Genomic DNA, 22,228 nt, shown 5'->3' with positions numbered 1-22,228 from the left:
ATTTAGGTAAAAAAGATAATAAAATTAGTGGTTTAATTTAAAAACAGTAGTAGTTTGAAGGCAAGTATTTTTTGAGAGTGGAGATAAGTTAATAAAGCATTTTTCAGTACAAAGCAATATGTTTATAATAATTAGAATTATTTTTTTATTTTTTCCCTCTTATTTTATTTTATTATGTAGGCCATTGTGGCGCATTAGGTTCTTCCTGTAATGCCATAATGGTAAAAAAAAAGTTAAATAAATGTTGAATAATTTAAATTTTTCATATTAATAGGCACATTTGTTGCATACCTGTACTTTTATCGAGGTAGTCGCCATTTGGATTATAAAATGCCAAAATAACATTAGCTTAGGGTGTCCACAATGGTACTTTTGTTCATTACCAATTGATAGTAGTATTTGACTTTACGAGCCTATTATTGTAATTTATACTCTGTGGAAAAAACCTTTTCTAAAAATTAGTTAAAAGTTTGATTTACGTTTATAAATAAAATAAAGAGTTATAAAAGCGGATATTTGGAGTGTTTGGGCCAACGGCGATAACTTGACATTTAGACAACGTCTATTTTTCGCGCAAATTTATTCTAACGTTTTTTTAAAATAAAATATGTCAATGACTGGTTTTAAATTAAAATTTAATTTTTATTCCGCGATGAGTTCGAGGAAAAAATACAGCAAATGCAAATGCTTAAGCGGATTAACACTCGAGTGACGCATAGTAGCCTCACTGGGTTTGATTTAATTCGATTACTTGTCCCATTCAGTCGACGTTATTTGCCCGAAGAAGAGTCGGTGCTTACCATTTTTAACATGCAACTGAAATTGGCGTTTCTCATTGTTTTAACCCTTTGGCTTATGAACATCTCCGGTAGCGAATCTCGTGGCGTTAACGGAGGAATAAATTGCTCTGGTATTTAATCATCGCTTATTCATCATCCTTTGTATTGTTCACTTTTTAACAATGTTTTTATATTACCTCGTCTACGATTTCAGTGTGTACAATAGTAACTGGAATAATACAACAAAAGGCTTATTTGAAAGGCGTGTCTATCTATAATGCCGCTATGAAATATTGTAAAGAACTTCCTACGAAGTTGCAGGTGACCTGCTTTGGAGTCGTTGATGCTTTGGAACCTTTTTTAATCGATAAGTATGTGTTTATTATTTTGCATCTAAAGATATTAAAACTTTGTAATAATACTATTTTATATTTTTAAATAATGTTTTGACACTACACTGACAATTATTTAAGAACTTGATAATTATATTTTGTGTTGGTTAATTTATCGGCATAATGTTGTTCAATAAATTCTACATAGATTATGAAAATACATACAATTATGTTTAAGACTAAGGTATTATCAACAATTTATTATTAAATATAAATATATGTACATAGTAAGTCAACACACTGAGATTTGGAGAACTTTGGATCCTAGATATTTTTTCGAAAAAGCAATTGTTTTGATTGTTCTGTGCATGGTTTTAATTACATAGTAATGTGAGAGATAAGGAGGAGTTATTAATGTTATTTATTTCATTTTAAGTTATATTATAAAAATTGCTAGGTTTGAAATTAGGAAATTGAGTTCTGAACAATTTGATAACGTACATATGTCTTTATCACACACTCATTCTAAAAGATAAAACATATCGACATAAAAAGCAGAAAGTAAACAATTTAAAAGATAATAAACACTTGTACATATTTACCAATTTTGATTAATAGAGAAAAAATAATGTAACACAATATTGAGTAATTCTTAATGTTTATGGTTGGTTACTTTTACAGGCGATTTTTAAATCTATTTACACCAGATTTACTTTGCTATGGCCTTCGATCATGTCATGTGGATCCTGGAGAACAATTCTGTCATCTTTTCCCCGAACCACACAAATCGTTTAAAAAAGCCTCGGAACAACTTACAGTCTGTTTTGATTTGTATTTAATTATTTTTAACCTCTTTAAAATGTGGGTTTAATTATAATTTCTCGTTTGTTACAGAAAGTGATGATAGAATACAAAGTTCACGAGATATTGAATAAATTGCATTTACCCGACAATTTTGATCATCATTCATACAAACATGGCAATAGACATCAAGATATAACAAAATACTTTTACTATCCTGAGCCAATTAATTTCAATATAGATCAATCGTCAAATAAAAACATTGACACGCTACCTGAAGTGAATTTTTGCAAAATGCCTGTATTGAAAGTAATATGTGATCTAGTAGAAGGCGAATTTGATAACCTTTATCCAAAAGCAGATTTAGACAAAGATGGTTTTAGCATATTTAGAGTTGCGAGGTGGAATGAGAATGCTGATATATGCATTATATCGTATTCAGACGCACATTTCTTATAATGTATTTTTTTTAGGGGTTCGGATTGGAGAGGTAAAGATTGCAGTGATATTAATTCTTCAGTATATCCAGGAGCTGAAACACACAATAATGATAGCAATGTTGATCGTACGTTATCAAATACATAAATAAGTATTCAATAATATGATCAATTACATAAATAACGTAACTTTTGTATGTTTTCACCAGACAACTGTAATGGAATTTGGGGTAATGATCCCAAAACCGTGAGACCGTGGGAAGACATATTGTGCGATGATACTAAATCCCAAGGTCTTATTTATATTGGTGATTCCATTGGTGCTCATTTTCACATGCCAGAATCATGGATGAATCCAAATATACATGATAAGGTTTTTATTTTCAGTTTTTTACAAAATGATAAGCTTTTCACATCAATACATATCTGACTCGTTCATTCAATTTAATAGACTTTGTTGTTTCCTTTTATTACAGACTAGTGTATCCACTATAATCGAAATATTATTAGATGAAATAGACTGGCCGGAGCTTGGTTTCTTTTCTGGTTTTATGAATTCGACATATCCTAATTTGATAAATGTATGTATGTTTTTCATTAAGGTTTTTGCATAAAAGATTTTTCATTTTTCATCTCAAATAAAATTACACATTGATTTTAGGGTTCGGTCGATTCGATATATTTGAGATTACGCGGTGATAACTTATGTTCTCATCGGGATTATCAAAATTGTGCAAAAAATGCGGCAATGGCGCGTCACGGTATAAGTCAAGCACATTCAATTACGAGAAATCCATCAGATAAACCAGCCGTTGTTATATATGCAATGATGGCAAATGATATTTGTAATAGGTGTTTATTATTATATACATTCATACATACGTTGGAATTTGAATCACCGTGTGATTGACTTTATTGTATTGCTTATGATTGTTTTTTGAAATGTGTATTGTTTGTGTCATAGAATTAGTAATGTAATTAGTAGCGTACGGATAGCCAAGGTGCCGCTTATTGTTCAATTGTTGTAAATGCTTTGTAAAAAAGGTTCGGCAAACCTTTAACAATGCATTTACAACATTTGAACAATAAACGGTACCTTGGTTATCCGGGCTCTAGTAATTAGTTTTTGAAAATATGAGCCGTTATATTTGAAAGTGTCGGAAGTCCAATTTTCAGTTCCAAAAACACTATTTCTGTTTGAATTATTTCACAAATTGCTATCACTTCTTTTAATTCGATACGTCCAGAATCTCGGAAAAGAATAATAAACGTATTACAAGCCACCAATATTTTTAGATATTGTTAAACGCAAATCATTATATTTAATGTTTTGCGAAATATTTCTCGAAATGGAAGAAAAGTGGACTTTCCACTGCTACTTTCAAATATAACGGCTCACATTATGATTACTGTACATATGTATATATAAACATATTAATCATTTTATGTGCAAGTATAATGTAATTTCTTAGATTTCGTGATACAATAGGAAATATGACGACTCCAGATGAATTTAGAAAATCCGTTATGGAGACATTGCACGTTCTAGATAAGAAATTACCCCAAAATAGTAGTGTTGTCCTTGTTTCTTTGATTGATGGTTCTTTCATATATCCAACAATGGCTGAAAGAGTGCATCCTTTAGGTTGATATTTCACTATATTGTATTACATATTATAATGAAATGAGTTAATTTTTTCACTAACATGTATTTTATGTGTTAATATTTAGGTTCTTTGTTCAATAATATTCATTATAAAGATTTGTACTCGTGGTTTTCCTGTATGCAAATCGGTCCATGCAATGGTTGGATGACGCCTAATGAAACTCTTCGACAAATTACTACAAAAGTGATTATTCATTCATAATAAAATAAAATTCAAAAGCTTATTACATACCTGTTTTTCCTTTGCTTCGATTTTTCAGAAAGCGCAAGAGCTCTCACTTGTGCTGAAAGATATTTCTTCTAATTCTAAATTTGAATCGTTTAAAGTGTATTACGTGAAGAATCCGTTAAGCACCGCCATTGATGATTGGGTGGCCAGCGGTGGACAAATTTATGAACTTATTGACCCAATTGACAGTACTCACCCTACACAGGTTTTGGTTCATGTATAATTTAACACTGTCTATGGTTTTTAATATTTTTTTACATATGAATGTTTATTTTAGGTTGTCCAGCCGCTCATGGCATCAGCTCTATGGAAGTCATTGAAGGATCTTAACATCCTCGGGTCTCCCAACCCAAATAATAATAAAATTAAACAGTTGTTTGGCGACCAAGGAGGACATTGATTTTAAATACATATTATATTTTTTGACCTATTTGAAAATAGTAATACTTATATATACATAGCACGAATACACTCCATAAATTGTTTTTATTTATTAAAACCTATAAAATGAATACATGCGTTACTAAAATATTTGACATGATTGACTTCTTATCTCTTTATGCCGTAATTTGAACATAACTGTAGATTTAAATTGTTTTTATTCATACTAACATCGTTTACAATTAATTGATCATTATACATACATGTACATATATGTATGTATACATAAGATACATCCGTATATTTTTAGAAATAATAGTGTCCATGTACATAGGTATTATTTTTATTTAATAATAATTCAAGAAGTAGTTATAATACATCATTTTCAATTGAAACGAACCAAATATAGCATATACATACACAAATAAATTCTCTGACATTTTAAAATTGATCAAATTAGTAAGGAATTTTGTAGTTCATTTTTGAGACTTATATTTTCAAATATTATATACACATTAAGTTGTCAGAATAACTTCCGTCTAAATACTTTCACATAGCCTTAAGGCGAGATTTCATTCATTTCCCATATTGGCAAAGCATTAAATTAGATGTTATTAATGTTTCAAAAAATAATTATGACTGTCGGTTAACTATTGTGTTTATTAGATTAATTCAAATATGAGAGATTCAATTCAATAACGATTGTTTAAAAATAATACAGGATTTTACATTTACTAAATCGTTGAGCATCCATTATAAGTTAAAATTTTGATGATTGATTTCAAATTATTACAATATTGCAAGTGCACCCTGTATATGGCACCGTTATTAGTAATCACTAAGTGTTATTTGATTGGGTAAGTTTTGAGAAATGGTTTTATATTTAAGAATTGACCTCGTCGGACACCATCATTTGTCATAACACATTTCACAGTGAAACATAAAAATTAAGCACATTTATTCAACATGTATCGAACACTGCTTTTATGTGTTATATTATACGTGCTCTTTGCAATTACAAATGCTCAAAAGTATACAACAAAATATGATAATATTAATGTGGACGAAATTTTAAGAAACGAAAGGTTACTAAATGCATATACAAAATGCCTATTGGATCAAGGCAGATGTACAAATGACGGCGCACAACTAAAACGTAAGAACTAGATTATTTTTATTTAAATTTATACAGATAATTTAAATTATTTTATGTTTTTAATACACAAGCTTAATACTCATACACATGCACATTTTATAAACTTTTGAAAAACACGTCAGTATACAATAAAATAATAATTGCAATACATTTTAGAAATTATACCAGATGCTTTGACAACAAATTGCATGTCTTGTTCTTCAAGGCAACGGACTGCAGCAATGAGAGTCATTGCTTACTTGACTGCAAATAAACCAAATGTATGGAAAAATTTATTAGCTAAATACGATCCACAAGGATTGTATTCTAAGAGACTAAGACAACAAGGATGAATTAATTTTAAGTATTATTGCTACGGAATGGTATGTATTTTATAATAAAAACAAAAATGTAAAAGAGTCCATTTCAATTAAATTCATGATTATTTTGAGCATTTTTATAAATTAAAAATATAATTATAAGTCTTTGGATGTTTTAATTTATTGGATTTTAAGATATACAAGAAGCGATACTAGAAAATATCAAACAATAAAAAAAACCCGGGAAATGTACTACCTGCGATTTTAATGCACTTCTGATAATTGATAAAAATATGAATTTGTGTTTTGCATTAAATTTTCCGGTGTGTCAAATTCTAAAATTTCTCCATCTCCCATAACGATTATGCGATCAGAATCTAATATAGTGCTAATTCTATGAGCGATCGTTATAACGGTGCTTTTGCGAAACGAGCAACGTATTGTTTCTTGTATCATTCTATCAGTCTCAGGGTCAATATTCGCAGTTGCCTCATCGATACATAATATCTGTAAAGATTAAAAATATATAATTCACTTGTTTATACAAAAGTAAATAGATTTTCTGTAAAATGATACCTTTGAATTCTGCAAAATAGCACGCGTTAGACAAAGTAACTGCATATGCCCTCTAGACAAATCGGTAGCCGTTGCTTGTAAACCTCCTTTTTGCCTAATGATATATTTAGCACCACATTTTTCAAGAGCACTCCAAAGTTCAACGTCGGAGTGAGACTCAAAAGGATCAATATTCTGTCGGATAGTTCCGTTGAATACAAATGGATCCTGAGGAATCACAGCTAAGCGTGATCTGCAACCGAAAATTCACATTCAGATAAATATTTGAATTATTTTGATCATTACAGTATTGAATAAGGAAAGTTCATATGTACCTAAGTGTCATGAGAGACAAATTACTTATGTCTACTGAGTCTATCATAATACTTCCACTACTAAGTTCACAGAGGCGAAACAATGATGCGAAAAGAGAACTCTTTCCAGCTCCCGTTCGCCCAACAACGCCAATTTTTTCAGCAGGCAGAGTTTCAAATGATACGAATTTCAAACTCGGCAGAGTTTGAGGCCTGAAAATTAATTATAATAATTGTTTAAAAAACAAACATCAACATTATAGCTTATTTTATAATAAAAAATATACCTGTATTTTAAAACAACATCTTTAAATGACACAATACCCATGCTAGGCCATCCATAAGGTGGTGCCACTTCTTCGTTATCTATATTACCTTCAGGTTCGACGTGTTTAATATATTCACCGACTCTTTCCACTGCTATGAGTTCACGTTCAGTTTCAGTAAAAGCGTTGATTACACCACCAAGGAGAGATGTTACAGATAAAGCGTATGTTATAGCGAGTCCGACCATTCCTAAAAAAAAATTTCTTAGCTAGGAATGCATACATTTTGATACACACATTTTAATAAATTACCTGAATCGATAGTGTTGATATTTCTTTGAGCTACGGCAACAATTGCAGCACCAGTTAACACAGCAGCACCCATCAGTCTGAGTCTAAGTCCAAGCCATTGAGCGGCAGCCACACTACTTAAAATTGTACGCGAATAACGTTCAATGAAATGTTCACCATTTTGACACCAGTGATTATTACGGCCGAAAGCTCTTATCACAGTTGATCCTGAATTAAAGTTTAGATTTTATAATACAAGCATATGTATATCTTCAAGTTTTAAACGAGATATTTGTGTACCTTCGAGTGTATCATTGAAATGTGAGTAAATGGGCGATAAAGTCACACTGGATAAACGTTTCAATTCCCTAGAAGTAATGCGATAGCAATTTTGCAACCAATGGTATATAGGTAGCATTGGCACTATAATTAACGTCACCCAAGGTAAACCATAAGCCGTTACTAGTATTGAGCCTGCATTGAAAATATTACATGTTAAAATACTGAAAGTTAACAATGAAAATGAAATGTGTATTTATATATGGATAAGATTTACCGACGATGCCGAACAGTTGTGCCAAAAGTATGTTTAATATAAATGGAAGGGAATCATCTACCGTGTAAGTGTCTGAAGAAAATCTATTTAATAAACGCCCTGCTGGTGTTACATCGAAGAATTTCATTTTTCCCTATAAAAACATATTTATTATAAGATATTTTTAAATTATGAGTAATAACACTGAGCAATAAAAAAAATAACCGGAGTGGAGAAAAATCAATCTTTACTAAGTTTGATCAACTGAATTCTAATATGACAATGAATTTTGTTGGTTTACTCTTTTTTATGAGATATGAGCGATTAAAAAATGCGTAATTTTTTGGATTTTGCAATCTTTAGCTCGAAATCTACCTATAATAGTATTGCTGTGCCAAAAGTGATTGAAACCACATTTTCCCCCGTGCTATTATGCATTTATTGGGCCAGTTTTACATTTCACTATGTTTACAAGGCTTGGTTTTCTGTGAAAATTTATTTTTATTTCATCTAAACATACCTACTAATTGGAGCGGTAAATGATTTTAAATTGAGTAAAAAATGCTGTTATTGATGACCGTATGCATGATGCAAGAGCGAAATGAAGAATGGAGATTCCTACTCTAGCGCATCCTTCGACCTCACTCACGTTCCGTCCAGAACATCTCATAACGTAATTTAAAATCATTGACGGTACAATTAGTACATTTAGATGAAAACAAATATTGAGATAGAAAACCAAGCCTTGTGAGCGCAGTGAAATATAAAATTGGCCCAATAGTATCACGGGAAAAAAAAAAATTTAACTTTTAAATTCGCTATGTTCAACATTTTAGGTCGAAAACACACAGAGTGGTATAGGACGTCATGTGTCCTTGGCTTTCCATTGTGCACGTGCAGAATTAATATGTTTGGGAGGTCGCACGTGTATGCATATCCATATGCAACCGAAGTTTCTCCTACATTTCTTCAAATATGGGATTCACCATCATCAATCACTGTCAAGTAAAAATAAAATATCGCCGAAAACACTCCAGGGGGTGATTTTTAGGACTGGGACTTGGTTCCACGTCCCACTCAGTGCGTTTTCGCCCTAATGGAGAGGAAAGTAGAAGACAAACGGTGGCTTGGGAGTAAGAGGCTCTCTTGGCTCCGGAACATCAGGTCATGGATGGGACTCGGACTCGAAAAATTGTTTTGGCTTGCCCATGATGGGTAGAATTTGCACAGGCTATAAATAATATCTGCCCATGGTAGTCGCCTCGTCCGAATATGGATATGACATAAAAAGAAGATGTACAAGTATTTTAACGCAATAAAAAATCCCAATCAACATAAAAAAAACACCTGATTATTGATTTCAATACTCACTTTTGGCACATCAACACTACATTTTGAGTTAAAGACTGCAAAAGCCAAAAAACTGTAAAAATCGAGCATTATTTTAAACCATCATATCTTATAAACGAGGGCAAACCAACAAAAATCATTATCATATTCGATTTGAGCGTGTCCAACTTAGTAATGATTAATTAGTCTCCGCTCCGGTAACTAAAAAGCGTGACTTTTTGTTATTTGGTGTAATAAATCGATTAAAAAAATACCTTTATAACAGTGCTGAGCAAAGTATTATGTATTGTTTTAGCAGCTTGAAGCCCCCCATATGCAAACATAAAAGCTCTGATGAGAGTAAAAACTGCGTTCAATATTGTGAAGCTGGCATATATGGATAAATAAAAAATGACATCTTTTTCAGAATTGTTCTGCCGCAGCTGAATAGTTTCAAATTGTTCAACATCTTGCGCTTGTAAATTATTTTGTATCTTAATTGCCAAATCTCGAATAACCGTTTTTGTAAAATTTTTAACAGTATTAAAAATCGATTCGTGTATTATCTGAGAATCGTTATTGAAATTATTTGTGACGTTGGAGACAATCGGAAATTCATTGCTGCTCATGTCCATAGTTGAAAAATTGGCAGGTACAATATTTGATACCCAATATGACAACCATAAGTCTGTAGTATTGCGTGACACTTGCATCAATAATAAAGACAATAATGTGGCTAGTGCGAGCCAACTTCCAACGTTTTTCCAGTATAAAGACATGACCCAAAAGTCAACACTTCCAGCCGTTTTCTAAAATATAAACTTCGATTTATACTAATACTGATATACTTTATATATAATTCATTTATACACATATAATAACCTCGTCTAAAGTTCCATTAATTTTGGCTCTATCTAAAGGCACATTACTCATTACAATACTACTATTTTCTTCATCTTCATCAAAAAGAGAATTAATATCACAATCATTTAAAATAACACTAGGAGGACCTAAAACAGTTTAAAATAAATTATAGCAAATTATCATACATTATTCTAGTTGGCACAAAGTAAATTAAATCTTTCAAATAACCTTTCTGTTTTACACAACCGTTTTCCATTACTATAATAGTGTTTGCTTGATTAACGTATGTGGGCGAGTGAGTTACCACAATCCTAGTTTTATATTTTAAGAGACCCATTATACATTTTTTGTAAATGTGCAGGCCAACTTTGAGATCAACTGCTGATAATACATCATCCAACAGATATACTAAAATGTAATGAATTGGTTTTAACGAAACTATTAGTGTTATATTTGACTATTATAAGAAATTAACATTAAGTGTAAAGGCTCAATTACCCTGTTTATCTTGATAAACAGCTCTAGCTAATGCGATCCGGGCTATTTGTCCTCCACTGAGAGAACTCCCACCATCTCCGACGCACGAATCGCTTCCCAGAAGTGCAAGATCTTCTGTGAAATAAAATGATGTAAATTAAGATTGATACATAACTGAAATAAAAGATTTATTATGAATAAAAATACCTGTCAAACCACAAGCTTCCACAATTGCTCTATATTTAGTTTCTTCAAAAGATTTCCCGAATAAAATGTTATCTTTTATAGATCCTCTTTGTAACCAAGGTTTTTGACTAACATATCCAAAGCCTATGAGTGAAAAATTAATTGAGTTAATAAAATTGTTAATTACCATTAACAATGACAGTTAAAATAAAATTTCATACCTGAACTTTCAGATGTGAATATATCACCATCGATAACTTTCATCTCGGCGAGAATTCCATTCAAAAGTGATGATTTTCCACTACCAACTTTACCAATAATACCAATAAAGTCACCTCTCTTCACATCAATAAATATGTTTAATAATTTAAAAGGGGTTTCAATATGGTTGTGTTCTTCTTCGGATGTTCCAGCTTCATAAGAAGAATCGATTCTTTGATAATTAGAATATTTCGATATGTGGCGTTTATTTTTTATTTTAGTTTTGGACATTTCATTAGACTCTTTCTTTTCATATTTCACCCAGCTAAATGTTACATTATTTAATGATATTAAAATATTATTTTCCTTTAACTCATCGTTATAATAATAACCAGTTTCGAAGTCTTGCAACTAAAACGAAAACAATTTACAAATATTTATTTCATAAGGGCACCAATACATTTAATTTTTATGTTTTATACCAACATCAAGAATCCGTTGTATTCTTTTCACTGACACCCATGCTTCGGTTAATCCATTTAAAACCCACGGGAATGCATTTAAAGGAGCTATTAACATATTGAGTAAAGCAATAGTTGTAAAAACAGTGGCAGCGGTGAGTTGATGACCCAAAAGTGTATATGTAGTTAATGTCAAAGCCGTAACAATTACTGGCGTAGTGGCCCAGAAAAATACACATATTGCATCTAAATATTTTCGTCCTTTAAGATATTTCATTTCTTTTGATCGAACATCTGTAAAAATAAGCAATTTTATTCATTCAACATAATTAGCTCGGATGATTGTGTAAAATTGTAAATTCATATGTATATGTATGTACATACCTTCAACTTTATCCATAAAATAATCTTCCCAAACATACAGTTTTATAGTTCTTATAAATTTAAAAATCTCAGTCATAAGACTTACTCTACCATCTTTGTAATGCATCAAATCAGTGCTAAGTTTACCAATCTTATTTGCAACATACCGATTTATTGGAATAAGAATGATAGTAAACCCAACTCCAGCTAGGAATGATATACCCACTTGTGTATATAAAAGATAGAGTGTAACTACAAGCTAATTTAAGGGAAAAAAATTAAACATGATGTTGTAAAAGTTCAGATTAAGGAAAAACTGTAATGAACGCTATTACGCGCGTCTTTATGCAGAGGGCGTGATATCTCGTTATTCTTCCAAGGAGTCAAGTTAGGTGGAAACGTGGACTAACCTTGGGATATTTGTATAACTGTATATAGTCGGGGAGATTCCTGACCGCAAGTCGTGTGCGTTGATAACAGCTTCTCCAGAAGCTGGCCCTGTGGTTTCGTCACAGCAGCGGGAGGGGGAGGCAGGAGACAAACTCCGTACTGCCTCGTGTGGACACAAGATGGCGACCTCTGGGCGTCTCTGAAGCGCTCGGCGGAGGTGCTGGAGGGAGGTCCTTCCCGGTTGGAAGCTGGCGAAAGAGAGAGCGCGTCTCGACCCTTATCGAGACGGGGTAGTGTGTTTGGCGCGGTAAAGTAGTTGGTGCCAACCTAAAGGTTACTACCGCTACCAACTTAAGGGACACTTGGGAGAATGTCGCGTTACATCCTCCCCCTCGAGTTCAGAGGGCAAGCGTCCGGTCTCTGAACTCGGATAGCGCCGAAGCCTATCATTGTGCAACGGGCTTCGTACGAGGTCTTCTTCTGCGTCGCTTCGGCACGACCGGTGCCGGAACGTCAGCTAGGTGTGGCATCCGCTCATCGGCCAACGTATTGACAGTTGTCTTGACGAATGTTGATGGTCTTCGCGGCCTTCCTTTTCTTCGCCTCGGCACGCTCGGCGCTGGAACGCCGACCAGGTGTGACATCCGCTGATCGACAGGCGTGTTGACAGCGGACATGAGGAAGGTGGTCGGACTCAGGGTCTCCCTGATCCAGAAGGGCCCCTCTCGTACGGGGACGAACGTAGCGCTCCGCCCCTCTTCAGCGGGGTTGACGTATGGCGGCAGCAGCACCAGATCGGCGGCTCGATATCTGGTGTGGGCTCTTCGGTCTTGGTCCGCGTATCGTCTGCTCTGGTCCGGGCGCTTCCTCCAATCGAGGATAGGAGTCTTCACGGGAGCTGGTACCTTCGTGGCCTTCAGGACGGACGATAGGTGGGTCATCGGGGGGTTACAGGTGCGACAGTTCGCCGCTCTTCGGACTTGATCCGCGCGTTTTCTCTGTTCCGGGCGTTTTCTCCAGTCGAGGATAGGGGTCTTCGCGGGAGCTGGTGCCTTCGTCGCTCGGAGAACGGACGATAGGTGGGTCACCGGTATCTGGCGTGGACACGTCGCCAGGGCGATCGTTGACAACGTGGCCCCGGTCTTCGTCTTGCACGTGGGACAATTGCTCTTTATCACACCTGGAGCTCCGCAACCGTAACATGCGACAGGTGTTCTCGTATGTGTCTCCTTTTTCTTTCGACATTCTTCAACCGAATGTCCTCGGTTATGGCAGAACGAGCATGTTGGACGAAATCGCGGCCTTTGTTCTCCCATTCGGTCCGTTTTCGTGAATGTTCGGTCACTTCCGGCCGCGGGCCTTTCCCATGTGTCCGATGTGGGTCTCGAACGGCGTGGAATGTCGGGGCTCGCTATTGCTCTGGCCTCAGGTAGTCCCGTTGGGGTCTCAGCGTCCATATCGGCGATGTGGCGGGCGCAGAGAATCAATTCCTGGAAATTGTCTATCCGCTCTCGGCTCAAACGGGTTCGTAGAAAAGGAGATAATAGGCCGTATACAATGTCGAGTTGCATCGTTTCGGGAATGTCGTACGGCATTTTCGCGAATAACGCGCGTTTTCGATTTACGAAAAGGTCCGTTGATTCCCCTTCTAGTTGCCTAGTTGCGCTAACTTCGAGAAACAGACGGTAAGCCGGTCGACGTTCGCCGTAGCTGCTTCGTAGCGCCTCTAGCGCCATGGACCAGGTGGGGGTGGAAGGTTTCATTCCCACCCACCAAGTCGCCGCGTCTCGATCGAGCATCATGGGTAAACCTAGAAGCGCGTCCTCGTCGGGGATTCGGCAACAGTTTTTGAACGTCTCGATGGCATCAATGAACGCCTCGACTGATTCCGACGAGTCGCCGGCAAACCGAGATTTGCAATTCGCAAAATTTCCCGCCGCGACCGGGGCAGGTGAAATGACGGGGGAAGGAACAGATGCGGTTCGGGAAGCTATAAGCTGCTCCATCATCAGCTTCATCATTTGCAACAGCATTGCGCCGTCTACTGGAACTGGTGATGGGGGAGTCGACTGACCTTCCGGTGGGGAAGCCGACTGACCTTCCGGTGGGGAAGTCGCCTCTGAAGTAGACGCGTCTGGGTCTACGTCCCCCGCGGAGCGTAGATTGTACGCTGAGGCCATCTTCGTGATGACTTCGTGAACGCAAAAGTGACTTGCTGGTCAGGCCCACTCGTTGGGCGCCAATGTAACGAACGATATTACGCGCGTCTTTATGCAGAGGGCGTGATATCTCGTTATTCTTCCAAGGAGTCAAGTTAGGTGGAAACGTGGACTAACCTTGGGATATTTGTATAACTGTATATAGTCGGGGAGATTCCTGACCGCAAGTCGTGTGCGTTGATAACAGCTTCTCCAGAAGCTGGCCCTGTGGTTTCGTCACAGCAGCGGGAGGGGGAGGCAGGAGACAAACTCCGTACTGCCTCGTGTGGACACAAGATGGCGACCTCTGGGCGTCTCTGAAGCGCTCGGCGGAGGTGCTGGAGGGAGGTCCTTCCCGGTTGGAAGCTGGCGAAAGAGAGAGCGCGTCTCGACCCTTATCGAGACGGGGTAGTGTGTTTGGCGCGGTAAAGTAGTTGGTGCCAACCTAAAGGTTACTACCGCTACCAACTTAAGGGACACTTGGGAGAATGTCGCGTTACAAAACTCAATATAAAAAACCACTTACTTGAAATGGTATGCTCCAAACAGAATGGAAACTGGGACAAGAATTTACTATTCTCTCAGTATCAGTAGATATGAAATTTGTCAATTCGCCAATGGAAAATTTATTATTTAATTCCGATGAAGTTACTGATAAAGATTTACGAAAAACAGTTGACATTATAGCGATTCTTAATTTCAAACCCACAATAGCCATGCACATGTTAAAGTGAGAATCACAGAATGATGACAAAAGAGAAGAAACTAATAGAGCCACTGCATATAAGTATCTATAAGAAAATTAGTTGAAATATTTGTATTATTATGAAAATAGTAAAGTAAAAAATATTATTAGCATGTTAAATTTATACCCAGTTTTTGTATCAATAGTAGGATCTTCGATAAAAGTAACCAATCTATTGAGTAGAAGAGGACCAGCAAATCCTGATACGTCTGCTACTAATTTTAGAAGTCCAATAGTATAGAATTCAAAAGCAAAACAAGAATGTAAAGCTCTAAATAAAGAAACGTTGTATTTCCTTTCAGGAACTATTATATCGACATTTGGCAATGAATTTGAACTACTTTCGTTATTAATAGTCCCGTATGTTCCTAGACATGTAAAAAATTTATAATAGAAATGAATAATATAAATATAACTGAAATAATGTATTAGTTATAGTTTACCTGGATTTCTAGGTATAGAACTATCATTGTATAAACTTGAATATTGATCAACATTGCCAATAAGAGCTTTTTCTATTTTCCGATTAACTTCAGCACAACATAAACTTGGTGGCAAGTCGAATAAATCATCGGGATCTTTCACACCTGAAATTATTTTAGTAAATATTTAAAATTTATAACCATATTGATTGAAATTTTGCAGTGCGTATATATGCAATAGTGGCTTTGTAAAAATTTTCTATAAATACACTATAAATAATCCATTTATAGTGTATTTATAGAAAAAACGGTCTGGATGGAGTACTGCAGAACCTCAGTTCTTATGGGTTAGTCTCCTTTGTACATATATATACATATATTATAATGTAATCAAACCTTTGGTAAATAATGGATTAACCCAATAAAATAAAAGTTTTGATAAATATGAAGCTCCCGACATTGCAATGCCCAAAGGGCCACCATTTTCCATGAAATTTTGTAAAAGAGGATGTTGCTCACTCAACTGCAATTTAATTAAAACAATCATGAAACTTTTTCTCTATACAATTTAGTTGAAAAATGAAATTTATTAAAATACCTGTGAATATTGAGATCCTACGAGACAAGGAGAGTAATAAGTAGGACTCGTAGCTCCTTCTGATGGTAGTAATGTAAGGGCGTAATTGATCTGCAGTACTAAAGTGATTATAGCCAAAGCATATGGCTGGTGGATTGAAATAAGTGTTCGAAGAGAAACAACATTCATGACTGCTGTAATACTCCAAAGCACTAAAATTGCTGTAGGTCCTCTCGGACTTTTCCCAAGTCTATGTTTTAATGCCATAACATAACAAAAATGCGTGAACCAAGCGATTATTTCCGCACAACATTCAAAATAATCTATCGTGTATTTACATCCTCTGTAAATTTTTATCAACGGAATAATAATCATAAATAGTACAACTAAGCTTCTAAATAACACAGTCCTTTCTTGTAATCGTCCACGAACTACCCAATCGATATGTCGACCGGCGTAAAAAGACGAAGCAATCGCGAGAAGAAAAAGGGATGGTATTAAAATAAACAAGCGTTGAAAACAATATCCCATATCGCGTGTCTTTGGATTCCAGGGATGAAGACCACCCGGTCCACACATATCCTCCCATCGCCATTGTATATCCATATTGAAAAATAGAATAGATTATTTTATTTTGGATTGATTGTAATTAGAAAATCTGGAAGAAAAATAAAATAATAGGTGAATGAATATACAACGTTGGTTTCAAATTAAATTTGCTCATATTTTTCAGCAACACCACAAATTTGTTTATAAAATAAATAAAAATTAACAAGCGTGTAAAAAAGCGAAAGCAAGCTGATAAAAGGCTTGTAAAAAGGTATCACGATTCAACAAAATATAAAATTAAACGCAAATTAATACACGCTAAACAAGATCATTAAAAATTTTCATTGTAGTTGCATATCTTATCAATATGTATTGTAATATCAGTGACCAATACGATGTTTCAAATTTCAAGGCTGTATTTTCAGCCAAGTTAAAACTTTTTTTGCATTTATTAAAAAGTGTATTGTTACATATTTACAATTAAAACATACAAACTATGCAACGGATATGACAACGTAGAACGCATGGCAAAAGACTTCAACAACAACTGTTGATGCTCATTACTCGCAGGTGAGTAAGTGACAGCTACTAATTTGGCCCAAAGCAAATCATTCACGGTTTCGTTTTGTTCACTACTCACGTATATTCTATATTTAAGTTATTTTCAAATTATTCAATTTAAACATATTTTTTCATCGAAGGAAATGTAAAATTGAGTTTTAGCGTCCATTATTATTACATGGCTTAATGTTGGCATCTCTGATCGTCTATTTCTTGAAGTGTGCAAAATTAATATTGTGGCAGCCCCGAGGTATTGGTCGTAAAACCATCAGTTGGCCGGTAAACGGACTACTAGTCATATGTGAACCAGTCACAGGACAACCGGTCGCTCTAGATCGGTCACGCATGATCACCCGTCACACTAAAACTGGTCACGAGAAAACTGGTCACACCCTAAAACTGGTCACACCCTAAAATCGGTCAACCAGTTTTATCGTGACTAGTTTTAGGGTGTGACCAGTTTTAGTGTGACGGGTGATCACGTGTGACCGATCTAGAGCGACCGGTTGTCCTGTGACCGGTTCACATTTGACTAGTAATCACCGAACCGGTTAGCCAGTGCTTCGCCGGTAGGTAGTTGCTTCCTTCCCGGCTGTCGAAATAAATAGTTGTGCATTACCAACACGGTCGTCTCACTCGCCCTACCCCCATAATATTAACACTCGTAAAGTGTGTAAAACTAATGAAAATCAGCACATGTCATTGTATTTTTAATCCAACGCTGAAAGCATAAAATTGCTGAGTAGATTCAATATCATAGCTATAATATAGGAATATTATTAAATATTAGATACCTTTATTTCTTATTTATTCTGGATTAGATACCTTTATGTCTTTATTAGATACCTTTATGTCTTCATCTATAGGTGTTATCGTTGTCAAACTTCGTCGAAATTGTTGTGTGTCGTAAGTTATGAATTTTGAAAGTAAAGGACATGAAAACTCCACGAACCGGCAAACTCTTGTACGCTATGTGAGTAGTTCAGTGCTGCTAACCTAAAACCGTGTGATAATAATGGACGCTAAAACTCTATTTAACCTATGGAAATACTATTCAATCATTTTTATTATAATTTGTACACATATTTTTAATTTTTAAATGTATTTTGTACATAGAGATTTTATGTTGGTAACAAGTAAATGCGGTTGTTCATTGACAGTTCGTTGACGTTTGGGTGCGTTTTGTCTACAAATGTAATTTTCTAAATTTCATTTGTTTCTCATTTAAAAGTGTACTTTAAATATATTTATATTGGGTATGTATATTTAATAGTTAATTTGTAACACTTGTGTGTATATATTGATATGCGTGTTTCATCATTTACTGGAAATCTTAATAAAAATAGGTTTTTTGGTATATATAAATTTTCCGATTCTATATTAGAATCTATTTTATAAATTGTGATAAAAAAATGGTGTGATCAATACATATTTATCATGTGTTATTTTTTAATCAGTCTGTTTAATTTGATAATATATGTTTTTTTATTTTGTTTATTTAGACATGGATGTTGAAAACTTAGAATGTGATGAATTAAGAGATGATCAGAAAACAAACGATTCATATGATGCAATACACGATATTATTGATTACCTGGTAAGAGATATCAACATTTGCTTTAAAAGTCAACAAATTGGAGAAGAAGATTTAAAAATCAGTGAAAAGAAGACCATTGCGTTTGATGTATTTAACAAAAGCGCTTTATACTTTTTGGAAAAATATGGAAAATATTTAAAAATGGAACACTTGCCGTATTTTGAAGACTTAAGTAAGATGTCTGTTGATGACAATGAGGAATTAAATTACCATATAGCGCAGCTAAAACTTATATTGAATAAAGCTAAACAAAAAGTATTAGTTAAAAATAGACGATTTGAAGCTCTTTCCAAAATGATTAAAGATGATACATATTTTTCTGAAACTGAAATGATGCATAGAAAGCCACTATTATATGAACAACTCGTCGGTCAATTTATGACAGATGCTGAAAAATTAGCCAGAGATAATATTGATAGGGAGAATATATCTTTGTTGAATGTTTTGTTAGAAGGTATCGACAGGCGTAATGTCAAATCGGAAGTGGAAGAACTGAAACGTATAGAAGATGTGGAGATGAAACGGGAATTATCAGATAATGAAATGAGTTCAAGTAGCGATGAAGAGTCTAAAAACAATGTTCAATGGGGAGAATTTAGTAATACAAAGAGAAAAGTGAAGAAAAAGGTCAAAGTAGATGAAATACCGTCAATCACAGCTCCCGAAAGAGAGCTTTTGCGGGAAGAATTCGTTCAAGAAATGTATCGTAGTTTCTTGGATGGAGAAGACGATGATTTTGATTATCAATCCATTGATGCAAACGCAGATTACGACTGTATCGTAGTTCGAGGCAGAGATGAAGAAGAAAATTATTTTGATTCAGAGTCGCCTGATAAAGATGTAACCGAAGCAGAAACTGTTAATGATACTGAACTCGGCGACAACATGATTCTGCACGAAAGCGACGATGAATTAGAAGTTTACATGATACATTTAAATCGTCATCTACAATAGTTATTGGTCAAAATATAAATAATTTTTAAATAAGAAAACCTTTTTTATTACTTTTATATGTACAATATTGAAAATTTTCAGGTATTAAATCAAATCATTTTCAAGATATTGTTCAGTATAGGATATTTTTACTATGGGAAATTATTAATTTCCTTGATTTAATGATGTAAAAGAAATATTGCCACAGAATATTATTTAAAAAAATAATTAGTACAAAACCTTTTTGCAGCACATACATATTTCGTTGTGAAAATGAAGAAGGCTCCCAAAATACTCTTATTAATTCTCTTATCGCCTTCATCATATTATTTGTGTTATAGAAATCTAACTTCATCGTTATATTTTTGATAAAATTCTATTTTCTTACAGTATTTGGAAAACAGACAACATATTTATGTCTACATCATTAAATAAATGAGTCGTTATATTTGAAAGTGGCATACGTCCACTTTTTTTGATTTCGAGAAATATTTAATATAATTTTTTGCATTTAACAATATTTAATAAAAATACCTGAAATACGTTTATTCTGCTTTTCCGAGATTCTGGAAATATCGAATTAAAAGAAGAGATGGCAATTTGTGAATTAAGTCAAATAGAAATAATGTTTTTATTTCTGAATATTGGACTTTCGCCACTTTCAAATATAACAGCTCAAATAACAATATGTAGTGAAATTTTTACTTCTACACAAGAGGGGTACATTCAAATGTGCATTCTACTCTAGCGACAGTAATTTACAAAGTAAAATAACAAAAAAGTAATACACTTTGAATACATACTTAAGGCTGTTTTCAGTCAGTGTGTATTGATTATCTTATGTTAATTCATAACTTTATTTATTTAAAAGCAAATTGCTAATTGTGTAATACAATAACAAACTAAAATTAATAACTATAACATAATATATCAAACATTGCATTTTAACTTATATAATTACATCTTCCACAGAAGTATCCATTATCACCCTTCAAGCAGGCACCAATGTTATTAGCACATCTAATGTTTTCAGGAAGGCTATTATACATACATAGATTTGAACACATCTGTGGAAAACACCTGCAGTGATTGCTTTTTTAACTCTACCTTTAATTATTTTATTCCGATTTCTAGTTTTATGATTACGAATATCTCTATTCCTAACTATGTAATTATTAAAATATCTAGGTAATAGATAATTTAAGTCTATTTCTAATATCCAACCATTTCAATTCATCTAACACACTCCTAACATTCTTACGTTTCCACACATTAAAAATTGCACGCATTGCCCTATTTTGCACTTTCTGTATTAATAATTTGGAGATCCTACAGCAGCCTCCTTAAACCAAAGACCCGCATGTATCGCATACCCCTGCGTCATAGTAGTTACACTACTGGGTAGGCCCAAGTGCCCCTGGGGAAGTATGTATAAAATTTAAGAAGTAAATGTGTTGTGAATGCAATTGTAAATGTACCGACAATTATTTTTATATCTAACTTGCTGAATCCGGCACGCGTTGCAATGCCACAATAAGAGTGCAAGGTAGGCGCGGCGCGATTATTGTCAAACTCGCGGCGTGATGCGTTGAAGGCGGGATAGCTTTACTTTCGCGCCAGTAAAATCGTAATTACAAATATTATTATTAAGAGGCTTTTTACCGTTTATTTTCATAGTAATCTTCCCGGACATGCATACAACAAATCTTGAAAGTTTCATCGTAATCGGTTTAGTGGTTTAGGAGCCTATTCGAGACACACAGACAGACAGACATTCATTTTTATATATATCATCATCATTTACAGCCATACACCATCCACTGCTGGATGAAGGCCTCTCCAACACGTTTCCAATCGTCTCTGTTTTGCGCAACTCTCATCCATCTCACCCATTTTCCCTGCGGTCTACCCATTTTCCCCGCGGTCTACCCATTTTCCCTGCGGTCTTCCTTTTACCCTTTTGTATTCTCTCGGGTACCATTCAATCACATCTTCCGTCCATCTTTCGTCCATTCTCCTAGCCACGTGGCCCGCCCATTGCCATTTCAATCTCTTTACTCTATCCACTATGTCTACTACTCTTGTCATGCTTCTCACCCACGTGTTCCGCTTCCTGTCTTTCCTCTTTATGCCAAGCATACATCTTTCCATACTTCTTTGAGTGCATTGGATTTTGTGTAGTATCATGGCGTTCAGTGTCCAAGTTTCACATCCATACGTCAATACTGGAAAAACGCATTGATCGAAGATCTTTTTCTTCAGGCAGAATGGCATTTTTGATTTAAAAACACCATTCATCCGTCCAAATGCACTCCATCCTAATTTTATACGTCT

At 34.7% G+C, this 22,228-nt stretch overlaps 3 protein-coding genes and 1 pseudogene across 4 annotated transcripts; 3 read left to right on the top strand and 1 right to left on the bottom strand.

The window, feature by feature from the left end:
- The first annotated feature begins 510 nt into the window (after positions 1–510).
- LOC143912239 (acyloxyacyl hydrolase-like) lies at positions 511–4,781 on the top strand. Its single transcript, XM_077431511.1, has 12 exons — positions 511–910; positions 994–1,150; positions 1,793–1,928; positions 2,006–2,313; positions 2,386–2,477; positions 2,559–2,722; positions 2,826–2,930; positions 3,011–3,201; positions 3,822–3,994; positions 4,081–4,199; positions 4,276–4,449; positions 4,522–4,781. The coding sequence occupies exons 1-12, from the start codon at positions 679–681 to the stop codon at positions 4,642–4,644; spliced, it is 1,974 nt and encodes a 657-aa protein (XP_077287637.1). The 5' UTR covers positions 511–678; the 3' UTR covers positions 4,645–4,781.
- Positions 4,740–17,422, bottom strand: LOC143912238 (ATP-binding cassette sub-family C member 10). The gene is made up of 21 exons (XM_077431510.1): positions 17,295–17,422; positions 16,276–16,912; positions 16,074–16,200; positions 15,699–15,842; positions 15,383–15,623; positions 15,037–15,301; positions 11,944–12,181; positions 11,585–11,853; positions 11,119–11,509; positions 10,919–11,041; positions 10,733–10,846; positions 10,463–10,642; positions 10,253–10,380; positions 9,646–10,179; positions 8,063–8,195; positions 7,807–7,980; positions 7,528–7,734; positions 7,237–7,465; positions 6,971–7,162; positions 6,657–6,888; positions 4,740–6,587 (listed from the first exon to the last, which is right to left on the bottom strand). The coding sequence occupies exons 2-21, from the start codon at positions 16,858–16,860 to the stop codon at positions 6,345–6,347; spliced, it is 4,749 nt and encodes a 1,582-aa protein (XP_077287636.1). The 5' UTR covers positions 16,861–16,912; positions 17,295–17,422; the 3' UTR covers positions 4,740–6,344.
- On the top strand, positions 5,592–6,113 carry LOC143912333 (ejaculatory bulb-specific protein 3 pseudogene; annotated as a pseudogene). The gene is made up of 2 exons (XR_013260629.1): positions 5,592–5,781; positions 5,938–6,113. The product of XR_013260629.1 is annotated as an ejaculatory bulb-specific protein 3 pseudogene (transcript).
- Positions 17,423–18,498: 1,076 nt separating the features above from the next.
- LOC143911656 (coiled-coil domain-containing protein 97) lies at positions 18,499–21,089 on the top strand. Its single transcript, XM_077430640.1, has 2 exons — positions 18,499–18,620; positions 18,867–21,089. The coding sequence occupies exon 2, from the start codon at positions 18,869–18,871 to the stop codon at positions 19,913–19,915; it is 1,047 nt and encodes a 348-aa protein (XP_077286766.1). The 5' UTR covers positions 18,499–18,620; positions 18,867–18,868; the 3' UTR covers positions 19,916–21,089.
- Positions 21,090–22,228: the final 1,139 nt, after the last annotated feature.

Source organism: Arctopsyche grandis, chromosome 5 (assembly GCF_051622035.1).
Source record: "Arctopsyche grandis isolate Sample6627 chromosome 5, ASM5162203v2, whole genome shotgun sequence".
NCBI classification, from domain to species: Eukaryota; Metazoa; Arthropoda; class Insecta; order Trichoptera; family Hydropsychidae; genus Arctopsyche; species Arctopsyche grandis.
This window is presented reverse-complemented; position numbering and strand designations above follow the sequence as displayed.

What these genes read in the sequence shown, in the direction of transcription:
- LOC143911656 (XM_077430640.1), top strand. Translation starts at nt 18,869, where the DNA reads ATGGATGTTGAAAACTTAGAATGTGATGAATTAAGAGATGATCAGAAA.
- LOC143912238 (XM_077431510.1), bottom strand. Translation starts at nt 16,860, where the DNA reads ATGGATATACAATGGCGATGGGAGGATATGTGTGGACCGGGTGGTCTT. An exon ending in TTGTCTCTCATGACACTTAG is followed by an intron (nt 6,889 to 6,970) that starts GTACATATGAAC and finishes TTTCGGTTGCAG; the next exon opens with ATCACGCTTAGCTGTGATTC. An exon ending in CTATTTTGCAGAATTCAAAG is followed by an intron (nt 6,588 to 6,656) that starts GTATCATTTTAC and finishes TAATCTTTACAG; the next exon opens with ATATTATGTATCGATGAGGC.
- LOC143912239 (XM_077431511.1), top strand. Translation starts at nt 679, where the DNA reads ATGCAAATGCTTAAGCGGATTAACACTCGAGTGACGCATAGTAGCCTC. An exon ending in AAGCCTCGGAACAACTTACA is followed by an intron (nt 1,929 to 2,005) that starts GTCTGTTTTGAT and finishes CGTTTGTTACAG; the next exon opens with AAAGTGATGATAGAATACAA. An exon ending in CATATCCTAATTTGATAAAT is followed by an intron (nt 2,931 to 3,010) that starts GTATGTATGTTT and finishes CATTGATTTTAG; the next exon opens with GGTTCGGTCGATTCGATATA.